Source organism: Cryptotermes secundus, unplaced genomic scaffold (genome assembly GCF_002891405.2).
Source record: "Cryptotermes secundus unplaced genomic scaffold, Csec_1.0 scaffold653, whole genome shotgun sequence".
NCBI classification, from domain to species: Eukaryota; Metazoa; Arthropoda; class Insecta; order Blattodea; family Kalotermitidae; genus Cryptotermes; species Cryptotermes secundus.
In genome coordinates this window covers 802,777-826,808 of record NW_019736406.1, presented here as the reverse complement: position 1 = coordinate 826,808, position 24,032 = coordinate 802,777, and the positions used below count along the sequence as shown (strand labels likewise).

The window sequence follows — 24,032 nt, the reverse complement described above, 5'->3', positions numbered from 1 at the left end:
CCTGTCTTCACGGACCACCGTAGGAAACATCGTTTCCAACAGTACCTCCACTGTTATCGCACTGTTACCGGGCGAACCACTTTGCCTGTGATCGTTGTCTAGTAACGGCTCTACACGCTACAGTATCGAGAAAATTATTGACATCTTGTAGGCCTGTGGCTAGACAGTCGGTGCTGTCCAAGGACTCCGGTTTTCCCGGTTTCGGAATGTTCCTTTGTGGTCACTTGGTAAGAGTCCTTAAACTAAGGATCGGGATTCCCGCGACAGCGTAGGTCCTCCTGAAGGAGTGTTATGCAGTTTATTTGCGAACCGTGACGCACTGCCACGGTGTACCACGTATCGACGTTTGGAGTAGAAGTGAAGATCTGACACAGTGCATTGTACTCCAGATGGGCTGGACATGTAGCATGCATGCACGCACTGGAAGGAGGTATTTGGGTAGGAAAACCAAAAGGCCCGCTTGGAAGACATGGATGCGACAATAATGTTAGATGAATCTTGGTTTATTAGGATGAGGGATGGTGTTGCGATTGCTCCAGCTCAAGACAGGGACCAGTCTGTTGTGAACACAGGTATGAACTTCCGGATCCCCTAAACTGATGAGAATGTCTTCAACAAGTGAGCAAATATTACCTCATGAAGGATTCAGCCTCATGGATTTAACTAGTATATTGAGTTTCATGTAACAATTTGCAGATAATGTGAAATAGTGTTGGATTTGGTGATCCCACAGCGGTAGCTATGAAGTTCGACGTTTCGAAGGAATATGTTGCGTCCATCATCACGGTCGAAGAGTAAACCTAGTAACCAGAAAGAAACTTGTAGGAAACAGGGCGAACCACAAATGGGAAAACTATTTCCCGCTCTGTTTGATATTTGTTTCATGTTGGGTATACTCTTCGACCCTGAAGATGGAGGTACTACTTTCCTCCGAAACGTCGGTGGTCTACCGGAGTACTTGGCGTCACATCCCACAGAACTGTGGCACTTAAAAAAGGGTAAAGTCCCAGTGCTTAACTAATTAAGAACTGCGCCCTGAAGGCGTATGGGGGAGTGGAAGTATAGATCCACATTTTCTTGACCTCGACACTAGTTGGAATTGAGTGGTCGGTTTCACGCCTCGGTCTCTTTACCCCCGGGGAAAGAGTTCCGGTACCCATTGGATAGGAGGTTGAGTGGACCCTAGAGCCGGTCTGGACCCTACCGGGGCTCGAACTGCGACTCCGTCGCTATACCGACTACGCTATCCCGGCTCCCAATTGTGGGGAATTTCCATGTGAAATTATTTATATCTGAACTTGAAGCGTTGTGTTCTCCGTGACGTGACAGAAGCTCGACAGCGACCAGCTCTGTAGGTTGCCATTCCTAGATGACTTTGACCTAAGAAAATTGAAGTCCTGCGGAGTGACCGTTCAATTCCAGATGTTGCCTGGGCAACCGCCTCTGCTGGTTCGCTGTTCCTTTGTCGGTACAAGAAACACTCGACTGCTGTCACGGTCACTTCCATAGACACAAGTACAGGTTGTTTCGAAAGATTAACTACCGCAGCCCTTCTGGAAATTTCCGCTGTGTTAAGCACGGCGCAATGAAGGCGCAGAGATAGTGAAGGTATCGCTATATGCATTATAGTGAGCCGTTTAGCGTGGCGGTAATTTTGGGATATACTCATCAGTTTGAATCATAACTGGGAACCCGTAGCCTAACGTTTCTCGTGAATTTCCTCAATTCCTCTCGCCGGGAAAATATTAGGTCACTACTTGTTTGGGGTAAATTTCTGCTGGCCTTTGCCAGCACAGTCATTCTTGGCTTCGTACCCCGCAGGGACCATGACTCATGACAGCTTCCATTCAGATCCTTTCCAATTCACGATTCATCCTACACTTTGGCGCTATATGGTATGGCTACTGAGACAGTTGTAAAATGGACCCACGCTAGGAACTAGACAGAAGGACTGGTTTGCCCTCGGAGAAATAGCAACCAGTATAATTTCGATTGGGCTCCACATCCGGCCCTGACGCTTATTCCCAACACTCACGTTGTCCAACCTATACGCTAGACCCAGCTGTCCCGGCGTCTGATAGCTCTTGTTAAGAAACCCAGCAGCTCGAGAATGGTCCCCGTATTTGATATAATTAATCTGAGGGCCCTGCAAATGACCTCAGTTCTGAACCATGAATCCAGATCATACCCTCATATCCAGCGTATTTGAGATCCATTTTAATATTATCATCTCTTGCCTAGATCTTCAAGTGATTTCATCCCTTCAGCCTTTTCGACGAGACTTTCTCCCCCCCCCCATATACTCGTAGATATCTCACCCAACGTCTGTCAGTCTGTCCCACTCTGATGGTCCTATTGGAGAATTAATCCAGGGAAAATCTTTTTTTTTTGCTACGTGCATGGGTTCGATTCCAAGCCAACTTATTTCACCATATTAAAGGCGTCGGCATAATAATAATAATAATAATAATATCCCATCATGCTTTGCGGGAAACTACATAAGGCTCAGATAAAAGGTGTGCTTAATTACTAAAGAATCAGCCCATGTAGATGTGTGGGGGAGTAGAGTTATAGCTCCTCATATTCTTAACCCCAGCACTATGGAGGTAAGTGGTCAGTTTCGCGCCCTGACCGTTTTACTCCCGGGAGAAAGTGCCCGGTATCCATTGGATAGAAGGCTGTTAGGGCCCAAGAGGCAGTCTCGACGTTGTGTAGAAGATAAGACTTTTGCCCCTTCCGGGAATGGAACTCAATTTCTGGGCCGCCCAGCCCGTAGCCCGTCGCTATACCGACTGTACATAAAGTTTAGTGTACTTATGACTGAAGGGTAGAATGGTGAAGATCGACCGGTTATATCCATCAGCTGCCTCGCCTTCTCGTCTTTAAAGGTGGCCTGACTAGCAGTTGCGGGTTGACAGCAAAGGCCATGAATCGTGGTAGTTCTGCGCCCTGAAACACGCACACTTAACGGGGGCAAGTTTCCGTCTCGAACAGAGTTCGAAATGTACGTAAGTAACCCGTTAATTTAAGTGGCTCCTTTGTCGCCCTGTCGTGGCGTGTCGTCAGGTTGTGGATACAGGAGACGACCTCAAGATATAAAGGGTAGCTGCGAACTAATTGAATAAGCACTCGCGGACAGCCGACAAGCGGTGGTCCACCAGCTTGTTGGTTGGACGTGAGGCTAACAACTGCCAACTCTAAAAAAGGCAGCTTGTTAACAAAATGCAAAAAAAATAGACGTAGGTCGGGGAATAATATTAAAATGGATCTTAAAGAAGTTTGGTGGTATGGAATGGATTCATCTATCTCAGGATAGGGGCCTGTGACTGGCTGTTGTGAACACAGTTCTGAACCTTCGGTGGTTGAGCGAGTGGTGTCTTAAGAAGGACACGGTTTCGTGGAGTTAAGTTCTCTTATTTTTATTGCATGTAGATACTTCGACGTAAATACATATCGGATTCACGTTCCGAATGTATTCGTAAAGGTGATATTCTGGTACTGAAACAAGGACACGAGCGGATTTTCATTTTGCCATTATTAACCGTTTTGTGTGTAACGTGGCGGTCGTGATGCAAGCGGCGGGCGGTGCCCCAACGCTCAAAAGAGCACCGGGGCGCCGCGCTTGTTGCACAAGTAACGTGTGACTGCCGTTGTCTCCCAGCGTTCAGGATGTTCAGTTAACAAATGTATGGGGGGGCTGCCCTTTTTGCATTGCACATACTTATAACGGTTCCAAGTGAACACTTTTTACACATCAAAGAGGAACTCCGTGTAGATAGTACTTCTTGAATTACACAGCGGTGATTATGAACAATTCGCGAAAGTCTGTTCATATCTGCAAAAACTCCCCAAATAGTTTGTGAGGTTTTTTTTTGTTGCTTTGCTTTTCCATTACGTGGTATGAGAAAGTGGACAGTTTTTCATCGTGAAATATAATGTAAGAATTTTAACTGACACGTTTTCAGTAGCCCCGGATACGAAAAAGTGAGGTTTTGAATGTCGTCTGTTTTTACGCCGTCACTAGAACCTGAACGTTTGGACTCATTTTATTCGTTGTCCACTCTAGGTACTGGTACTCGGTTAATATGAACTTTTTGTCCATAATAAGAGCCCTTCACAGAGGCGTCAACCTTGCAAAGACAAAGCTGGAATTTTCTAGAAAAATGGCTGTAACGTTTCTGGTTAAATTTTCGGTACATTGTGGAGATGGTCTCCGCGTCATCATAACGGTACCCTCTCTAGCAGCCCAGACTTGAAATTTTAGGTTTCCCCTGAAACTGTAAACATGTTTAAGAGGCCTTGGGCCCAGATAGTGGGGCCGGGCATATCCGTCACGTTTGAAATGTGTGTGTGGAAGGTTTGCAGTGCTTCTAGCGGTCAGATGCTCCCGCAGTAAACTGAGTAGCATGAGTCATCGGTTATCGGGGAGCCGATATAGCGACGGGCTACGGGCTGGACGGCCGGGGTTCGATTCCTGACAGTGGAAAGAGATTTTTCTGTACTCCGCTGCCGACTGTGGGGCTCATTCAGCAGTGGTAAAGCGAGCGGGGCGCGAAGCTGACCACGATCAAGAATGGCGGAGCTATACGTCCACTCCCCTCGCAAGCCATCATGGAATATTGCTGAATGAATTAAGCACAGAGACAGTTTTGCCGTTTGTCGTCTGGGTGGTCAGCTACACGTACATGTGCTGCAGTTGGCTCAGTGTGGCCAGTTCGTCGATATGACCGCCTGTAAACTGAACCTTTCGGAATGACGTCAGAACTGATGTCACGTGTAAAGAGATAGTATTTATATGTGGCAGGGGAATTAGAATTGCAATTGATTTGATTAAAACTTTCNCCCCCCCGCAATGGTTCTTCCAGCCAAATTCAAGGCCCAGGCCTCTTACTCAGTTCCGTGATAATTTTTCACACGGTAGGACCCCTTGGACGGAGGATCAGCCCGTCGCAAGGCCGCTACCTACACACAGGACAACACAGAATAAACGCACACACCAAACATCCATACCTTAAGTGGGATTCGAAGCCACGATCCCAGCTTCGGAGAGGGCGAAGACAGTTCATGTCTCAGACCTCGCGAGATGGAGTTACAAAAGTATATTAGAATAGTAGGCGGAAGCAGCGTGAGAGTGGAGATGTTAGAATGGGTAGACAAGGGTCACAAATAATGGGGAATTGCATAATTTTTTGGCCCTAACGGCGGAGGGTGCAATTTGAATGAAGCCGAATCTGGGGGTTGCATGGAGACACGCAGTGGCAGTTTGGAAATTAGAACGTGCTTCAAGACTGAAGGAAACCTATGAATTTATCGTTCATCTAAATAATATTTTATAAATTCATTCCATACCACATAAACGTGATACTGCCCTTCCATCACGAAGACCAGCCGGTTAATACTATCCAGAAAAATTGTTGACGTTTCTTGTGAGAAATGTATGAAACTTATTGTCACGATTTTAGTTAATCTAGACGGGGTTTGGATTGATGGTAGGATTTATTGGGCTCTTTGATACAGCGCGTGACTATACTGTACAGTTCACTGTTACACACACACACACACTAGTGTCCACAGTCACGTCTTCACTGCTGTTGCTTGGTAGCGGCTTCTAACGACGGACGTTCTCCTTCCTCTGGGTTCCCGAACTATCTCCATCCTCAGCTACCAGCTTCTAACAGCAACAGCTCACAACAACTGAAACCCATGGGTTATTTAACTCACTCAGCAATTGACTCCACTCCACTCACTGACTTCACTATCTGTTTTACTTGTCATATCTCGGCACGGACCGTACAGAAAAAACCGTTCCTCTATTACTATGGAATTGTTGCCGCGGAAACATGCATGTTTGCGGAGCCGTTACCTAGCAGCGGCTGTTTTATAGTTGCTTATTTCGTGATTGTTGCGTAGCAGCGAATGTGCATGCCACAGTATAAATACGCTGTGTGGGCAGAATGCCGAGTTTCCTTTCGATGTTAAAGCAGACTGTGCGTGTTAATATGTGGTTACATCATTGCAAGTTCTGCTGTTCGAGTTTGGAGGCGAAGGATTTGCCTCGCCCTCCCCACAGTTTAGTAGGTGAAGTTATCCACGTACTTAATTGTTTTTCATTATATAATTACGCACCACTCCCTGAAGACATGGAATGGAGGTATAGCTCCAACTTCTCGATCTCTGCACTGGATGGAGGTGAGTGGTCAGCTTCAAGCTCCTGCCGCTTTGCCACTGGGGTTAGATGCCTCGGTACCCATTGGCTATGAGGGTGGGGCCCAGAGCCCGTCTGGACGCTGTGGGTTAGACAAAATGTCTTGTTTCTATCGGGGTTCGAACCCCGGGAGTTCGTCCGTAGCACGTCGCTATACTGACTGTCTTATAGGGTTTTGGCATTTGTTAATGGAACTAAATGTGGCGGGGTCCTGTTTGATAAGCTGATAGTCTCTCAGGAAATCTAGAAATGCCTTCACATTTATGGAGCCCGAATATTCATTGCACCAAGCAGTCTGTATTCGAGAGGGGCCGTGTTCAAGTCTCGGCCGGAGTGCCAGCAATTCTTTACTAAGGTTATTGTGGTTTTTCTCAGTTACACCGCACATGCCGAGATAATGCATTGATTAGGCCCTATCACATCGAGTTTCTTCCAAAAGTCCTACTAACATGGGACACTATATAGTGTAGATACTGACCCCCACGCCCATGCACCGGCTTACTCGCCGGGGAATGCAATGTTGAGCCACACTCTCATGCCGCGCGCATCGCGAACCTTCTCTAATTTCGCAAGAAGAACAAATTATGAAGCTCCCCGTGTAGGATTTGAGGTTATCACAGCGGTGGTTACGAAGAGTTCTGTCTTCTGGGGCGTAACGCCGACTGACCCGTTGAAAAGCCAACCGGCGTTTCGGAGGAACATCTTGCCTCCATATTCAGGATCAGAGTGTAAGGCAAGGAAGCAAGCAGAGTTTACAGTCCTGAAGATTGAGGCGAAATGTTCCATCGAAACGTCTGTTGATTTTCGACGGACTACACGGCGTTATATCCCAGGAGATAGAACTATTCATGAAGCTCCTAATTTTCAATTTTCTGCAGCCTCCTGTTGCTTACATCTAGGTCTGATTGTCGTCAGGACGGCGTGTCAAGCCCACACAAAGCAACACGACAAATTGTAGGTTGAGTCTAAATTATTGTCGGGGTTTCCGTGGCCTATAATTTTCCAACCTGAAACAATAAAACAAATCTGTCAACGGAATATCAAAGTGTAATTAAAAAAGTTTTATTTGGCAAGGCTATACTCGCCGCATTAATATCTTGACTAATTGAGTTACACTTTCATATTCCGTATGCAGTTTTATTTTGTTATTTCCAGTTGGAAAACTGTAGGCCACGGAAACCCAGATAGTAATTGAGAATCATCTTGTTTGATGAAGTAAATATTACTTACTGCTTTCTGGGGTGTGATTCTCCATTGTCGACGTTTCGAAGGAACGTAAATCCACCATCTACAACGTATAAGATGGAGGCAGTACGAAACGTCTGTGGACTTCGACCAGACTACAAGGCGTAACGTTTCAGATCTCCTCAGATCAACTGTATTACCGTCCCTTACCTCCTTCTCGTCTTCTTATTCTTCTTCTTTTTGAAGTCACCTTTTTAACAGTCCTTCTCTCACCTTACTATTTGTTAAACTCAATTATTATGTTCGCTCTCCCACACGTTGGTCGCACTTGTAGGTACTTTTTTCTTGTACTAAATTTTATCTCAGGGTTATTTAATTTATAAGGAGGTGAGGCTTGTTGATTCGGTAGAGCTGAGGGTCTTTTTACCTCAGAGCCTTGAACGGGCCACAACTCTGAGAAGCAGTAAATGAACACAAACTACAAAACACATATCAAGTTTAGACGAATTATATTATTGAACACTTGTTTAGCCACTTCTTGATACAACTTCGAATCAGTAACTTTTATGTCTTGTTTCTACGAGATCCTGTGTGTGACTTTCCACGTCTAGTTCTTACGAGTCCAGGTGTGTGACTTTTTGCGTCTGATTGCGTCAGAGCCCGGTGTGTGACTTTTTGCGTCTGATTGCTTCGGAGCCCGGCGTGTGACTTTTTTACGTGTAGTCCAAACGAGCCCCGGTGTGTGACTGACTTCGACAACTGATTTCTACTCGGACCTTCAAGTCCTTGTTTCCTCAGCGTCTCTGCCCTGTCACACCCTTAAATTTTAGTGATTGGTTATATTTGAAAAATAGGAGTATCTTTATTAGATATTCCTCCACTCCGTTTAAAGCTTACAAGGGTTTAAGGATTTTTGACTCCAACGTATTTCTGTCAGAATTTGACAAATGCTTAAGCGTCGCTTGGGCCCTAAAAACTTCACTCTTTTAAGTTATGGCATGCACAAACTGTCAAGTATTGAATTCACAAAGAATTCTTTAGCTATTCTTCTTTAACGTAACTTTCCTCTAATAAACCTCTGACGGGTGTCTTCCTGTTTCTTGTTGTAAGCATGGGAAGGCGCTTACTCTTACATACAAGAATTGACCTATGTCTCACTACCCTTGTTCACTGCATTTCATTTTGAACAATTAAGCTTTCAAATTAATAAAGTTGATTACATTCAAATAAGTTGCGTAGCAGTGGGACGGTTACAACTGGAACCCCAAAATAGGTAAAGTTCCCTCTTTTGAAGCAGACCACTCCACCTCCAGCTGATGCCGAGGTAAAGAAAATGTGGATCTATACATCCATTCCTCCATACGCCTTCATGTCGTAGTGCTTAATTAGTTAAGCACAGGGACAACTTTACTTTTTTTTTTAACTAACCGGATTAGCGAGAGTTTCCTGTAATTGCTTTTGCATGTTCTTATTACGCAGCCAGCGATGCCATGCGATCAGTTTTTGTACTTCCGTCTTTTGATGAAATTAAATTGTAATTGGTAGGGAATTCATGTCTGCCTGTCGATCCTATCTCAGTCGGTATAGCGACGAGCTACAGGTATAGATAGCCGGGGTTCGATTCCCGGCAAGGGCAAGAGAATTTTCTCTTTGCAGCGCCAGAGCAGCTGTGGCCCCCCCCAACCTACAATCCAGTGGGTACCGGGGGCTGTTTCCTCTGGTGCTAAACTGACCAGCTCGTGAAGCTGACCGTTCAACATCCTAGTGCCGAGGTCAAGAATGGTGGAGCTATACGTCTTCATGGCACAATGCTTAATTCAGTGCAGGGACGGCTTTACCTTTCTTCACCTCTTATATTCTGAGATAACAGGACCAGTCTCGGCTTTATGTCCCAGCCGAAGCCCCAGCTCGGCATTTCATCGCGAATTTGGAGGTAACGAGGCTCCTGTGGGCGTCACGTGGTCTGGGTTTCGAATGGCCGGTAACGTCTCAGGGAACGAAATGATATACAACAATCGATACGCAGAAGTGACCAGGTGTGCAACTGTCAGTGAATTCCAGTGGCGGTTGGGGCGCGTGACGCAGGCAAATAACCGTTGTAAAGGGGAACCGGGACCCTAGCGGCTACGCTACAGGCAACAAGACGGAGGAATTGGGCTTCAGTTTCCAGACCGGCCGGGGCGTGAAGCTAAACCGCCCACTTCCTTCTAGTGACGATGGTAAGTATGCGTTGATGTACACAGGGTGATTCAAAACTATTGTCGGGGTTTCCGTGGCCCGTAATATTCAAACCGGAAACCATAAAACGAAACTGCTTACGGAATATGGAAGTGTAACTCAGGAAGTTTTATTGCCTTTAGAATCAATGCAGCAGAATGCTAAACAGCTGGAACATGGGCAGTTTTATCTTTTTTTCGGTTTGAAAACTATGGGCCACGGAAATCCCGGCAATAATGTAGAATGACCCTGTGTATTTATTTGTGGTGTGGATTTGAGGTTATCACGACCGCGATTGTTCAGAGTACTATCTTTTGGGGTGCGACGCCTTGCGGTCACCGTCATTTTGTAACGATGTATAGCCTCCAACTTAAAAGGCGAAGAAAACAGCCAGGCTTGCTTGGCATTAGTAGATAGACTTCTGCTAGGCTACGCGGCGGCAGACCCCTGAAGACTGCTTGGATTATGTAACAGTGCTGACAGTATCTCAGGGCATAAAACGTGGATAGTGATGAATTTGAAAAGATGGGAAGGAAACGGTTGTGTCATGATACGGGCAATTGTCTGGGCGCACTGAGTAAAATCACCAGTGTCTCATAGCTGTGCCTCCATTTTCCCCAAATGTGTTTATGACTTGGTGCATAATTAATCTCCTTTACCTAAAAAGATGGGGCACGCTGTAGCGTAGTTGGTTGAGGCACCCGGAAGGTCGTTAGATTTTTCAATTTATGTAACCCTTCCAGCCACACTGGCCATGGGGTCCACTCAGCCTCTAATAGAAATGAGTGCCAGGAATCTTCTTGGGGGTAAAGGGCGGCTTGCGCGTAAGGCTGACAACCTCACAGCCATCTGTGAGCCGATTGTATAGAAAATATGGGAGCCTCGACGTCTCACAATCCTATGGGCCTCCAACGCCTGCTACAGGGATAGTTTAACTTACTTTAAAAGGGGCAGTGCGCCCTCAGGGAAACCTTCGCACACCAGACTCTTAGCCTGTAGCCTGAGTAAAATCTGGATCGTCTATAAATTTTGTGAGCTTAGGTGTCGCTGTGTTAAGCTCATTTCTCCGAGCTCAGAGGTAAGGGTTAAAGTTGCTCCTGTGGTTAATTAATTAAGCACATTCCATGGTGTATGGAGGAGTGGAAGTATAGCTCCACCATTCTTGACCTCAGCACTAGATGGAGGTGAGTGGTCAGCTTCACGCCCTTGCCGCTGTACCCTTGGTACCCATTGGATGGGAGACTTGAGTGGTGCGAGAGCCGGCCAGAGCGCTGGGAATCGAACTCCGGCCACCCAGGCCGTAGCTCGTCGCTATACCAACTGAGTCTTAAGCATACACGGAACTCGGTGTACTATTTCTCGCACTCGGGAAGGCACGGCCAGTCCCTCTGTGACTGCGAAACCTCAGCCACTGTTAGCACTGCAAGAGGCACTTTCCGTGAAATAATGTCTGGCAGTTACGGACTGACCTCACCACATTAAAAATTATGGCCACATTCGAGGCCACTGAGTCCAGAGTTTCGTCACGTCTTGCGGTGTTAGGTTACAGCTTCTCTCGCAGGCATTGAACCTGCGCATACGGGACACGACCCATGAACTCTGGGAGCCGGCATAGCGGGACGGCCTTGGTTCGATTCCCGGCAGGGGTGAGAGAGAGTCACTTCTCCACAGCCTGCAGACTAGCTCTGGGGCCAACCCGGTCTTCTAGCCAATGTGTACGGGAGACTTACCGCGGGGCTAAAGCTGCCAGGGCTTGAAGCCGTGTACTCACCTCCATCTAGTGCTGAGGCCAAGAATAGTGGAGCGATACCATACGTCTTCATGACACAGGGGTGTCCACTTCTGGTCATCAGTCGGTTTACTCATCTGTTACAGATTTGAAACTTCTCTGTCTGCTGGGACATTGCACCGTGTAGTTTGGTACGAATTCCTACGAAATCGTTGTAAATATCCGAAACTACACGGCGTCACATCCAAGAAAGTAATAGAAAAAATAGATGAAAATGTCTCTGCACCTCACAGTGAAGACATATGGGGGTCTCTGTACTTCACAGTGAAGGCATATGGGGTCTCTGCACCTCACAGTGAAGGCATATGGGGTCTCTGCACCTCACAGTGAAGACATATGGGGTCTCTGCACCTCACAGTGAAGACATATGGGGTCTCTGTACCTCACAGTGAAGACATATGGGGTCTCTGCACCTCACAGTGAAGACATATGGGGGTCTCTGCACTTCACAGTGAAGGCATATGGGGTCTCTGCACCTCACAGTGAAGGCATATGGGGTCTCTGCATCTCACAGTGAAGACATATGGGGGTCTCTGCACCTCACAGTGAAGACATATGGGGGTCTCTGTACTTCACAGTGAAGGCATATGGGGTCTCTGCACCTCACAGTGAAGGCATATGGGGTCTCTGCACCTCACAGTGAAGACATATGGGGGTCTCTGCACCTCACAGTGAAGACATATGGGGGTCTCTGTACTTCACAGTGAAGGCATATGGGGTCTCTGCACCTCACAGTGAAGGCATATGGGGTCTCTGCACCTCACAGTGAAGACATATGGGGGTCTCTGCACCTCACAGTGAAGACATATGGGGGTCTCTGCACCTCACAGTGAAGACATGGGGAGTATATTGCTGTATAGCTCCATGCATTAGGCACTGAACTGAGGTGAATGTTCACCTTCACGCTCCTGTCCCTTTTCCATGGGAAAGAGCCTACAGTTTCCATTACATAGGAAGCTGGGTGGGCCCCAGGGTTGATCTGGATGACGTGGGAAAGAGAAAATGTCTTGCTTCTGCCGGACAGTGAAGGCTTGGTCTCTATACTGATTGAGCTTCTTCGGCTCTCAGAATAATACTTTTTATAATTCTGGTTAACAAAACTGTTTCAGTTTACAAACGCACTGATTTGCATGAACGAAATGATATGAAGTTAGGCATAAAGGTATATTCCCAGTGGTTAAGTAAATAGCCCCACGCCATGAAGACGTATGAGGGAGTGGGCGTATAGCTCCACAATTCTTGACCTCGGCACTGGATGGAGGTGAGTGGCCAGTTTCACACCTCGGATGTTCCCCCCCGGGGGAAAGCGCCTCAGCTGCTCACTGTATAGGAGGTTGTGTGGGTCCTTGTGCCGTTCTGGACACTGTGGAGTGGAGTAAATCCATTCTCCCAGGAATCGAAACCTTGGTCGTCCAGCTCGTCGCTATAGTGACTGAGCTATCCCGGCTCCGTGATTCTGATGTCAAATGCAATTCGAAACGGTCTGCAGACGGCCATTACGAACTGAGCCGATATTGAAATCCAATTCCAGCTTTGAATATATTGAAATTGGATATAGCAATTAAAGCTATACTTAAATTGAATGTTTGAAATTCTATGCTATATAAATTTCTGACTTATTAAGTGTCTGCAGTCTGGCTTGAAAGCCAGAAGTTGAGGTTCAAATCCGCTATTGTAATTAGTTTCCGGGGTGTCTCAAAAGTGGCGCTGTCCACTAGCCTCCGTGTAGTGCAGAAGATACCATAAATTTTCACGGTGTGATGCTTTGGTTGACGTGTAGGGGTAACTGTACCTTGTGTTACTGAAGGAATATATACACATTTCATAATCCCAGCCTAAACCCGGCTGGGAGCCGAAAGATGTTTCAAGCGGAATGCTGAGGAAGTTTTTATGGGATTGAGGGTACAATCTTGACCATTGACAAAACATTCTTGTAGCTTAGAAGGTACTTGTTTAGTGTACGTAAGACGCGTTCAGTGGAGGGATTATTTGTGGAAACTAGCTACAGATGTGAATTGTTGGTAGATCTCGATTACAATGTGATGGCACAAGGACAGTTTCGGTGTATGGGCGGAAAGGGTGAGTCAGTATTCTGTTAGGCGGCCCATACACATACGAGCCGGGCTCGGATTAATTTCACCACACACGTTTGAGCGTGGCGACCCACACAAGGACGAGTTTGGCTCATTGGAACCCGAGCAGAGTCGGACTCGCGAGCCAGACTCGTACGTGTATGGGTCCCCTTACAGCAGGCATGAGCTGCTGCCTGCGGGTTTCTACATTGGCTTATGTACTCCTCTGTTCTGTTTCCCCTTCGCTCAGGTTTCTGTACAAAACTAGAGGATCGTCAGTATAGTCTGTTTGCAATGACCGGGAATGTTTTCACCACTTTGTTGCATTTGAGAGCATTCAGAAAAATATAACTGCATATTAATGCAACAGAAGATTACAAAATGTGCCTAATCGCGGAGATAATAGCTATATTGGAAAGACTCGGTTTCTTGTGACTAATATACAGAAATTCATTCCGTACCTCACAGGGAGCACATTACGTCTCCACTTCAAATATCGACTGGTTAATGCTGTTTAGGGAAACAGCCGTTTACTGTGAGAAGTATACGAAACACAGACAAATAATGGGGGCAGAATGGAAGGTTCTAGTGTTTTAAAGCAGGTGGTAAGTATAATAACCACTGGGCTTTAAAGAGTTGATACAATACGCATCATATTTGAAATTCAACGTAGAAGAAAGAATACAGCGATACAAAACCGAATGGCATGTACGAATGGAACAAGATAGGATTGCCCAAAGAATTCGCTTTAAGAAACTGCAGGGTGTAGAGACTCAGGACGACGAAGAAAAAGATGGGAGATTGCGTTCTGAGACGGAACGGTACTGAAGCTGACCTTGCGTCCGATGATGATGAGTGAAACTAATAAAGTATCTGCCGGAATTTATTTTGTAGCGTAAACACTGTCTGTTGTAATTTGTCAAGTTATGACGGAAGGAACTTAATCCCTGTTCTTTAATGGTGAACTAGTCAGTGACCATTGGGATCCTCTGTCGCCAGTTGAAGGGAAAGAGAGATTGGGTATTAACATTTTTTATCGTTTCAGAACTTACGAAATTACTAGGTGCTTGTGAGGGAGCTGGTTTTTATGGGCAAGAAACGCCTGAAGTGTACGTCTCTTGCGGCGCAAAGATTTTATGACAGTCATGTAACCTATAACAGGAGCTCCCATTGGTTCGCTCTTAGCCTCGGTACTTTTCCTCCCTTTCCTGTATCACTGATTTCTCCCAACCGCGACAACCAAAATCTGGTCATGAGTCTCAGACCATCCGTCATAACACGACTTTTACTTGGAACCACAACAGATGGCAGGGGCCGGTATAGCGAATGGCTACGGGCTGGACGGCCGAGGAGGAGTTAGAGAGTCCCGGTAGGGTCATGAAATTCTCTTCTCCACGTCGTCCAGACTGGCTCTTGGGTCCACCCAGCCTCCTGTCCAGTGGGTGACGGGGCTGTTCCCCGGAGCGTGGAGCTGTCTTCTCACATCCAGCCAGTGCCGAGGTCAAGAAAATGTGGATCCATACATCCACTCCCCAATACTCCTTCGTGGCGTAGTGCTTAATTCGATAAGCACAGGGACAACTTTACCTTACCGGAACAGATGACAGACTAGTTCTGTCGTCATAGAAGGTGCCTCACATCGAGAAACCCGCAGTTGACAGGAACAGAAATCTGGCATTGGGCCCCAGAAGAGGTTCGACATGAAGACTGGCCGAGTGACCGTCGGTCGTAATGTGACTACAGTCAGAAGGCTCTCAGAGTCATCAAGCAGCAAAATATGGTCATGAACCCGTGGGACACGGAACCAAGAACCACTGTGCTGTCGAGCGCCTTCAACAAGTCAGTCAGTCAGTCAGTCAGTCAGTCAGCCAGCCAGCAGCATGCACTGCTCTTAACACGAGACCAGAGCAGGTACTTCATGGTCAGATCGCAAACGCAGGCAGCCGACGAGTGACACGCTAGCACCCCCGACTCTACAAGAGTAACACCAGAATGGGCACAACTGATGCTACTATATCTACACATCATATACCTCCTATGTATTGCGTACTCCTCTGCCCTGAAGATGGAAGCAGCATGTTTCCCAAACGTTGGCAAGTACCAACCAGACCACGCGACGTCGCATTCCTGAAAAAGAGTAATCTTCTCTTCTGGTATTTGCCTGCAGGGAACGTTAAAGGTAAAACTGCCCCTGTAACAGGCAGTGGAAGGCCGCGCCATAGCTCAAGCGGTTAGTCGCTGGCTTCCCACCGCGGCGGCCCGGGTTCAATCCCGGGTCTGGTCAAGTGGAATTTGTGGTGGATAAAGTGGCACTGGGGCAGGCTTTCTCCTAGTACTTCGGTTTCCCCTGCCAATCTTCATTCTACCAATTGCTCCACAATCACCCTCACCTATCAGCCGGGGCTGGTGCAATAGGCCAGAAGTGGCCGCAGTACAAGGGACTTAGTCAAACCCCACTAGCAATAAAAAAAACAGGCAGTGAAGGCCCATAGGGTTGTGAGACTTCGAGGCCCCCACATTTTCTAGACAGTCGGCTCACAGTTGGCGGTGAGGCTGTCAGCTTTACGCGTCGGACGCCCGGGAAGATTCCTTGTACTCATTTCTGGTAGAGGTTGAGTCGATCCCAGGGGGGCCATATTGCGGCTGGAAGCATTAGGTCAACTGAAAAATCCAATGACATTTTAAATCGAACCCGCGACCTTCTGACTTGTAACATAATGCGTCTATTAATGTAGTTTTTGAGGTTTTCACAGCGTGATTACGACTTTTCTGGAGTGTGGCGCTGTGTAGTCCAGTAAAAGTTCACTGACGTTTCGGAGCACTCTTTAACCATATTTTTTGGGGTCTTCGACCCTGTCGTTGGAGGTAGTACGTTCCTGCGAACGTCAGTTAAAACTCTTATCCCTCATGTGCTGCATGCTTATTTCTCTAAAGATGGAAACATGTTCCTCCGAAACGTCGCACGGACATATGGCGTCACATCCCAAGGGATAGTGAGCACCCTTCAGTGTTATTTCGCATCGTCTGAGTTTGTGGGCCGGCGGATAAAAAAATATAACGGGGAGTTTTTCGGAACGTTCAGTGATGTACAGGCTCCCTTTGCTTCCCCCCCCCCTTGCTACCCTGTGATTTATGGAGTCCCGTAACACTGACGAGCCATTGCTGGCTAACGAGCTAGCAGCAAAAGAAAAGGGAGAAAAGCAAAGGCGTCAGGACGCCGTAAGGCTCATATTACCTCTTCTAGAAGCGCTGGACCCGACCGTATGTTATTAAAACAGATTAGTGCCCCAAGCGGCGTGCAGAAATAATGATTTTAAGGGCTGCAGACACGTGTAAGAGCACGCTAAATTGACTTCTAATGAATACTTCACACGTGAGATTTGAGAGTGCCTGAAAATTACTGTCGTCTAGAATGTGACGCCGTATAGTTAGGTAGGAGGAATTTGTTACAGTGAAGATAAGCTGGCGGAAGGCTGGAATGTGTTGTTTGTTTATTATCTCGGGTGTGGCGATTTTGTTTCCTATCACTTGTTGAAACATATCTTTATCATACTGACATAAGTAAGTACATCACTGTCAGATGATGACGCCATCTTCAGAGATGTTTTAGTCACAGGTCAAATATTCAGAAGCTCGAGAGGGTTATCGTAGCGGAAGCTCTTTATAAACCCTTGCTTTAGGTTCGACTCTCAACCGGGATACTGTATAATGACTTATGTGCCCGTAGTTTTTCTCAGTCCCTCCAGGAAAATTCCTGGACACTACCTTCATTGTGTTACTATCGCTTCCTTACAAATCCTCTCAGTTCATCAATCGTACCGCGCGACGCTATTACAGAGTGAAGGGGAGGTCACAATAGCAGTCATTCCAAGCAAGAAGTGTATATGTGCATGTGTCCTATTCCGAACGGTTTCCGAGATAGAGCTATTTCACTGCACTGTACACTGTACAGACGAGCAGCACGCCATGTCCTCATACGAGTTGTACTGAGATAGAGCTATTTCACTGTACAGTACACTGTACAGACGAGCAGCACGCCATTTCCTCACACGAGTTGCACCGAGATAGAGCTATTTCACTGTACAGTACACTGTACAGACGAGCAGCACGCCATGTCCTCACACGAGTTGCACCGAGATAGAGCTATTTCACTGCACAGTACACTGTACAGACGAGCAACACGCCATGTCCTCACACGAGTTGCACCGAGATAGAGCTAAGAGTTATTTCACTGCACAGTACACTGCACGCCGCACAGACGAGCAACACGCCATGACTTCAGACTAGTTGCACCGAGATAGAGCGATTTCACTGCACAGTAAACTGTACAGACGAGTAACACGCCATGTCCTCATACAAGTTGCACCGAGATAGAGCTGTTTCACTGTACAGTACACTGTACAGACGAGCAACACGCCATGTCCTCACACGAGTTGCACCGAGATAGAACTATTTCACGGCACAGTACACTGTACAGACGAGCAACACGCCATGTCCTCACACGAGTTGCACCGAGATAGAGCTATTTCACTGTACAGGACACTGTACAGACGAGCAAAACGCCATGTCTTCACACGAGCTGCTAAGTGCCTTGACGTTGACGCTGGAATTTTCGAAAATGTATTATACTAGGTAAACTGTACCAACTTTGTCACTTAACAGTAAATTCCGGTATTAGAAACAGTACCATATACTCTTTCTTACTAACAATTTTGGAACTGTACAGCGAAGTAGCCAAGGAAAAATGGCTGAGGCATGAAGCTGACCAGTCTAGTGCTGAGGTTAAGAATGTGTAACCTTCACCTGCACTTTCCCGCACAACTTCTTGTGGTGCCTAATTTTGTACCAGGACAGTGTTACCTTTAGCTATAAAATGTAGAAAAACTCTTAAGGTTGTCCCAGTGCTTAACTTATTAAGTACTACACCATGAAGGCTTATGGGGGAGTGGATGTGTAGATCCACATATTCTTGACCTCAGCACTAGTTTTAGGTGAGTTGCCAGCTTCATGCCGCAGGAAGGAGCTCGTGGTACCCACTGGGTAGGAGGCTGGGTGGGTCGCAGAACTAGTCTGGAGGTCTTGACCCTACTGTGTCTCACACTGTGACCCCACAATTGTCCAAACTGTAGCCAATCATATTGACTGGCTATCCCAGCTTGTGGGGCACGCGGTAGCGTAGTTGGTTGAGGCACTATGCTACAAGCTGGAAGGTCGCGGGATCGAATCCCGATGACGTGAATTTTTTCAATTTACCTAATCCTTCCAGGCGCAGTATGGCCCTGTGGTCGACTCAACCTCTAACAGAAATGAGTACCAGGAATATTATTGGGGGTAAAGGGCGACCGGCGCGTAAGGCTGACAACCTTCCCGCCATCTATGAACCGATTGTCTAGAAAATGTGGGAACCTCAACATCTCACAACCCTATGGGTCTCCACGGCCTGTTACAGGGATAGCTTTACTTTTTTTTTTTTAACAGTGCAGTAGCTCTATCTCGGAAACCGTTCGGAATAGGACACATGTACACTTTTTGCTTCGAATGGGTCGGTACTGTAACCTCCCAGAATATTGACATTTCCTTTTGGGACACACTGTATATTCTACAAGACTACACGGCGTCGCAACTCTGAAGAGGGTAGTCATCAATGAGTAACACTTTCCAGCGCTTTATTGCATGTACTTTTGAGCCACATTCAGTTGGAAGAAATATATTGATTAGAAAACGAAGACAATATCACAGAAATTTTGTGTTATTATTAGTTTTAGTGTTCATATATAGGTATGTATATATATATATATATAATTTATTTTTACAAACTTTAATTTTAGGATTAATTGCATTCCGCATTCGTACACACAAACATTTTAAATTTCAGTTTAGCATTAACCTTGTAGGACTTGCCAACCCAAGATGATCACTTCCTGTCGGGTGTTCACATCCCTTCCCCGCTTCTAATGCTTCCTGTCTAACCATTCCATTTCATACACAGTTCGTATTTTTTTTTCATATCATGGGGCACCTAATAATCTCTGCACTAGTTTATCATCATGAAATAAACCTGTCACTACAGAACTCGAGACATGAACGTACAGTATAGCCACGTGATGAATCTGTGGCCTTATGAATCGCTTGTTCCTCTGTGGAGGAACACAGTTCTCTGTCGTTTATGGAACAGAAGGTGCTAACAGCCCGTGTCTGGTCCCAATCAAGTGTCAGGCTCAGTCTAGTTCATACCCTCAAACTCTGTATCTTTTTAAGATTCATTTTAATATTATCTCCCGTCTTCTACTCTTGCTTGCAAGCCTTGGCGTAAGCTGTTAGCTATTCACAGCGGGAGCCTGGGTTTATCTTCAGTGATTTCGTGTGTGATTTACGTCATTGGGGCAAGGCCGCGCCATAGCTCAAGCGGTTAGTCGCTGGCTTCCCATCGCGGCGGCCCGGGTTTGGTCAAGTGTGGGTATGTGGTGGACAAAGTGGCGCTGGGGCAGGTTTTCTCCTAGCACTTCGGTTTCCCCTGCCAATCTTGATTCCACCAGTTGCTCCACAATCACCCTCGCCTACCATCTGGGCCTGGTACAATAGGCCAAAAGTGGCCACAGTACAAGGGACTTAGGCTGCTTTCAGACAAGACACACAGTGTCCAGCGACTGCAAATACATTAGTGTGAATACTAGTGTTCCCACGTCCAAGACACTGTGTCGCAGCTGTCTTTCCCCGTCAGTGGCCGGGACACTGACTTTTGGTCTGGCCACTGGAAGTGCATTGAGTTGTATGCCAGCGTTATTGATGAAATGGTGGATAACATTTTGATACATCCACCTGAATGACTGAGGCCAACATCAGTGTGGGGTTTTGACGTCAGAGACACTAAGCGTGCGTGCTGTGGCGTTGAGCGGCTGTGTCCCAGACACTAGTCGGAAGCCACCGTGTTTTGTGTGAAAGCGGCCTTAGTCCCACCCCACCAGCAAAAAAAAAAAAAATCATTGGGGCAGGTTTTCTACTGATTCTCTTATTTCCCCCGCTACGAACTAATTTTTCGTGATTTTACTTAGCTATTCCAAGCAAATTTCGGAGTGATACCTTGATGAGACAACTATAAGTACTTCCAGAGCCTTTCTAACACACCCTTCAGCAGTCATCCTGCCATACGATTCTATATACGTAGTGTATTGACAGGGTCGATAAATAGCCCACAAACCAAAACATATTCTCAGAAGCACGTTGGATAGAAACTTGCACGGGCAGCAACAGAGCTGCAAGGTCTACTGGCGAGGCAAGACTTCAGCAACGTTTCTGGCGTTCATTCATCGCTACTTGAGACGGTCACGTGCTCGTCACTGACTGTGGTCACAACAGTTATCAGCTGTCCTGCTGCGCTGTTTAGTCTGTGTTCTCTTCTGCACATACCACTGGCGTGGAACTTGACGGAAAGGAGATATCTTTTATGCAGGGAAGCAGTTTCTTCCAGGACTGGGCGATAAGGCTGTCAGTTGAAATATGATGCATCATATTTGCCTTCTGGTCGCTTAGCAACAGTCTTCTCGAATCAACATTCAGGTCGAAGAGCCGGACGGTATGGGTGTAAAGTCTCGGATGTACCGTCCGGAAAACTTCATCGTATTCTCGGTCGCGCCATGTCACAAGCGTAAGAGCCGGACGGCGCTCTCATCAAGCCGGCCCGCTTCACGGCTGCGTTGTCTATAGACGCCTCCCAGTATTCCATCATGTCTTGCAGATCACAGTGACTGCGCGGTGTAAGGCACGAACTGTCTTCGCTCTCGCGAACGCTGGGATTGTGGGTTCGAATCCCACTCAAGGCATGGCTGGCTGTGTACATTTATTCTGTGTATAGGTATCAGACTTGCGACGGGCAGATCCCCAGTCCAAGGAATCCTACCAACTGTGTAGGATCAAGAAACTGAAAAAGCGGCCAAGGCCTAACAAAAGATGTAAATATAACTTGTGTCACTTGTTCATGAGTATTATCCAGTTGTCAAGCAGTGAAATGTACAGTACAAATGTGAGAATATTCAGGCAAAAGAAAGATGATTTAAATGTAATACAAGCGTGTGAATGTGGGCAAGATGTACGTGTATGTAAATGTACTTGTATACACACAAAATACACACCACATGCGATAGCCCTTATCAGGCAGCACATAATTACAACTTATATAGTACGTCTTTAAGCTGGGAGCCAGTGTGTGCGCAGTCGGTATAGTGATTGGTATGGGCTGGACGACTGATTCCCAGGAGGGTCAACAATTTTCTCCACTTTGTCCAGACCGGCTCTGGGAGCCCACCCAGCCTCCTATCCAGCGGGTACTGTAGGCCTCTTCCCTCGGGTGGTAGAGCGGCCGGGGCGTGAAGTTGACCACAAACATCCAACTAGTGCCGAGGTGAAGAAAATGTGGACCTATACATCCATTCCCCCATACGCCTTCATGGCGTACTGATTAATTAGTTAAGGACAGGGACAGCTTTACTTTTTACTTTATCTTTAAGCTTGAGGCCTCGTGTTTGACAGGGAATTTGGCTGGTTACAGAGTAATGAAGTGTACCATCTAGTGAAACCAATCCACATAATCGAATAATAATAATAATAATAATAATAATAATAATTTCCAACGCATTCTGGCCATTTATAGCCACATTCAGGGGCGACCAGACAATTATAAACGAAACTTCACAGTACTTGTAAATAATTTACAAGAAGTTGTGGGAAGAGCTATAGGTCGGTCGGGTAAATTGGTGCTGATCCATCGGGACCCATGACAGACTGTTACGAAACGGTCTTCATACAAAACGACGCGCTCAACGTTTTTACTGTTGTTGCCTGTGTATTGCCGCGGGGACATGTTTACCGAGCCTTTGCCTAGCAACGATGAGGGTGAGCACAGACTGGTGATCTCATAAGCCTACTTTTATTTTTAGCTTACTTTCCTAAAGTAGGTTTATGCGATCACCATGCTGTCTGTGTGTTCGTGAATCCCCTCTATTAACTTTTGAATGCCTTAACCAATCTTTATGAAACTTGGTATGTGTAACATGACATCTGAGCCCATCTCACCTGCATACACGTAATTCATAAATCCCTCCCATCAGTCACGTGAGAAATGAACGTATAGCTGCATGCATTCTCATCGGCATCACGCCTCTGCCGCTTTACCCCAGGGGAAGAGCTCAAGGTACGAGTTGTATAGGCTCCAAAACCTGGCCCAGACACAATGGAGAATAGATATATATCTGTTGAGTTCTGCTGGGAATCGAACCCTGATTCCTCGATCGTCCATCCAATATTCCTCCAAACTGCACTGCAGTTAATTTCAATTTTCGAGATAATTTATAAATTTTAAACTGGTTTTGCAGCATATCACTCAACTCATTCAGGGTTATGTTAGAAATGTAATTTCGTAATTTTTTTCTTGCGTGTGTTACAGGGAGCTGGGTTTAATGTGCCAAGGGAACGAAGGGTTGCTGTCCGCTTCACCAGGAGGGCCCGTTATGGACCTCGCAAACCTGCCAGACCTGAAACCGCTGTGTTATTCTGCAGCATCAAAGCTATTCGGTGACTCCAGTGGTAGTTCCATGGGCGTGGTTAAGAATGAACCGGGTGTGTCTGGGGCTGTCGGAAGTGGGGGTGGTGAGGAGGCCGGGGGCGGAGCATCAACAGCAACACACCATCATCACATGCTCCACCCCGCAACGTACCATCACGGTTACCATGGATACGATCCGGGGGCTCTTGCTTCGCTGCACCATTCTGCAGTGTCGCACTCCTGAGCAGAAAACAAGAAGAAAGAAGTTGCAGTGCTCGGGGCAAACACATACTCTTGTAGGCCTCTTAAAATGATCGGGATTATTGTTAATACTATTTTGTACGTAATCGCAGTCATTGTGTATCGTTTCAAAGACACTGAGCTCATCAATCAGATGTTTGTTTAGTAACCAACAGCAAGTATTTCTCCCAGATGTTCTTTGTGGTTCCATTTTTTGGCGCTCCCACGAAGAAAAAGTTACAAAATTATTGTGTTAGCTAAGCCACGTTTTTATGTCGTCTGCACATAACAAGAACTGTTGAAAGAATTTGAACTCTTTAAGGTCCAGTGGTCGCTATATGTACCACCCGCTTTACCATACTAAAACTCTACATTCTACCCACACATTGTATTTGTATGTTTCATATGGTTATGACAATAAACAGCGACTGTTTCCCTAAACAGCATTGACCGGTTGGGCTTTGTAGCGGAGATGTAATTTGTTTCCTGTGAGGTATGTACTGGATGTTTATATTGTCGCGTGTTTTGGGCTTATATCGCGACAAATAACTTCTCGTTGTATTTGATGTAGCGAGTTTTATTTCACATTCGCTCATACAATCACCCAAATTACAATCTGACGATTACTGCTACCTGCAGTATCACAATTAGTACACTCCAAATGCCACAATACAACTGACTGGTTGCTGGCTAACTCGACGATAGGTCCAGGACTCGCTGACTGACTCAGTACAACTCTGCGGTAGCCACACTAGAACTGGCTGTGAATAGCCTTCGCTTCTCCCT

General features: G+C 46.4%; 1 protein-coding gene across 2 annotated transcripts in view; it reads left to right on the top strand.

Annotated features, from left to right (window-relative positions):
- Positions 1-23,692, top strand: part of LOC111869895 (homeobox protein SIX6) — a 112,014-nt gene extending 88,322 nt beyond the window's left edge. For both annotated transcript variants that reach the window (XM_033753589.1, XM_023861758.2), the window contains one exon: positions 22,908-23,692. In XM_033753589.1, coding sequence (XP_033609480.1) covers positions 22,908-23,250 — 343 coding nt within the window. In that variant the 3' untranslated portion in view covers positions 23,251-23,692. The remainder of the gene's footprint in view (positions 1-22,907) is intronic.
- The last annotated feature ends 340 nt before the right edge of the window (positions 23,693-24,032 follow it).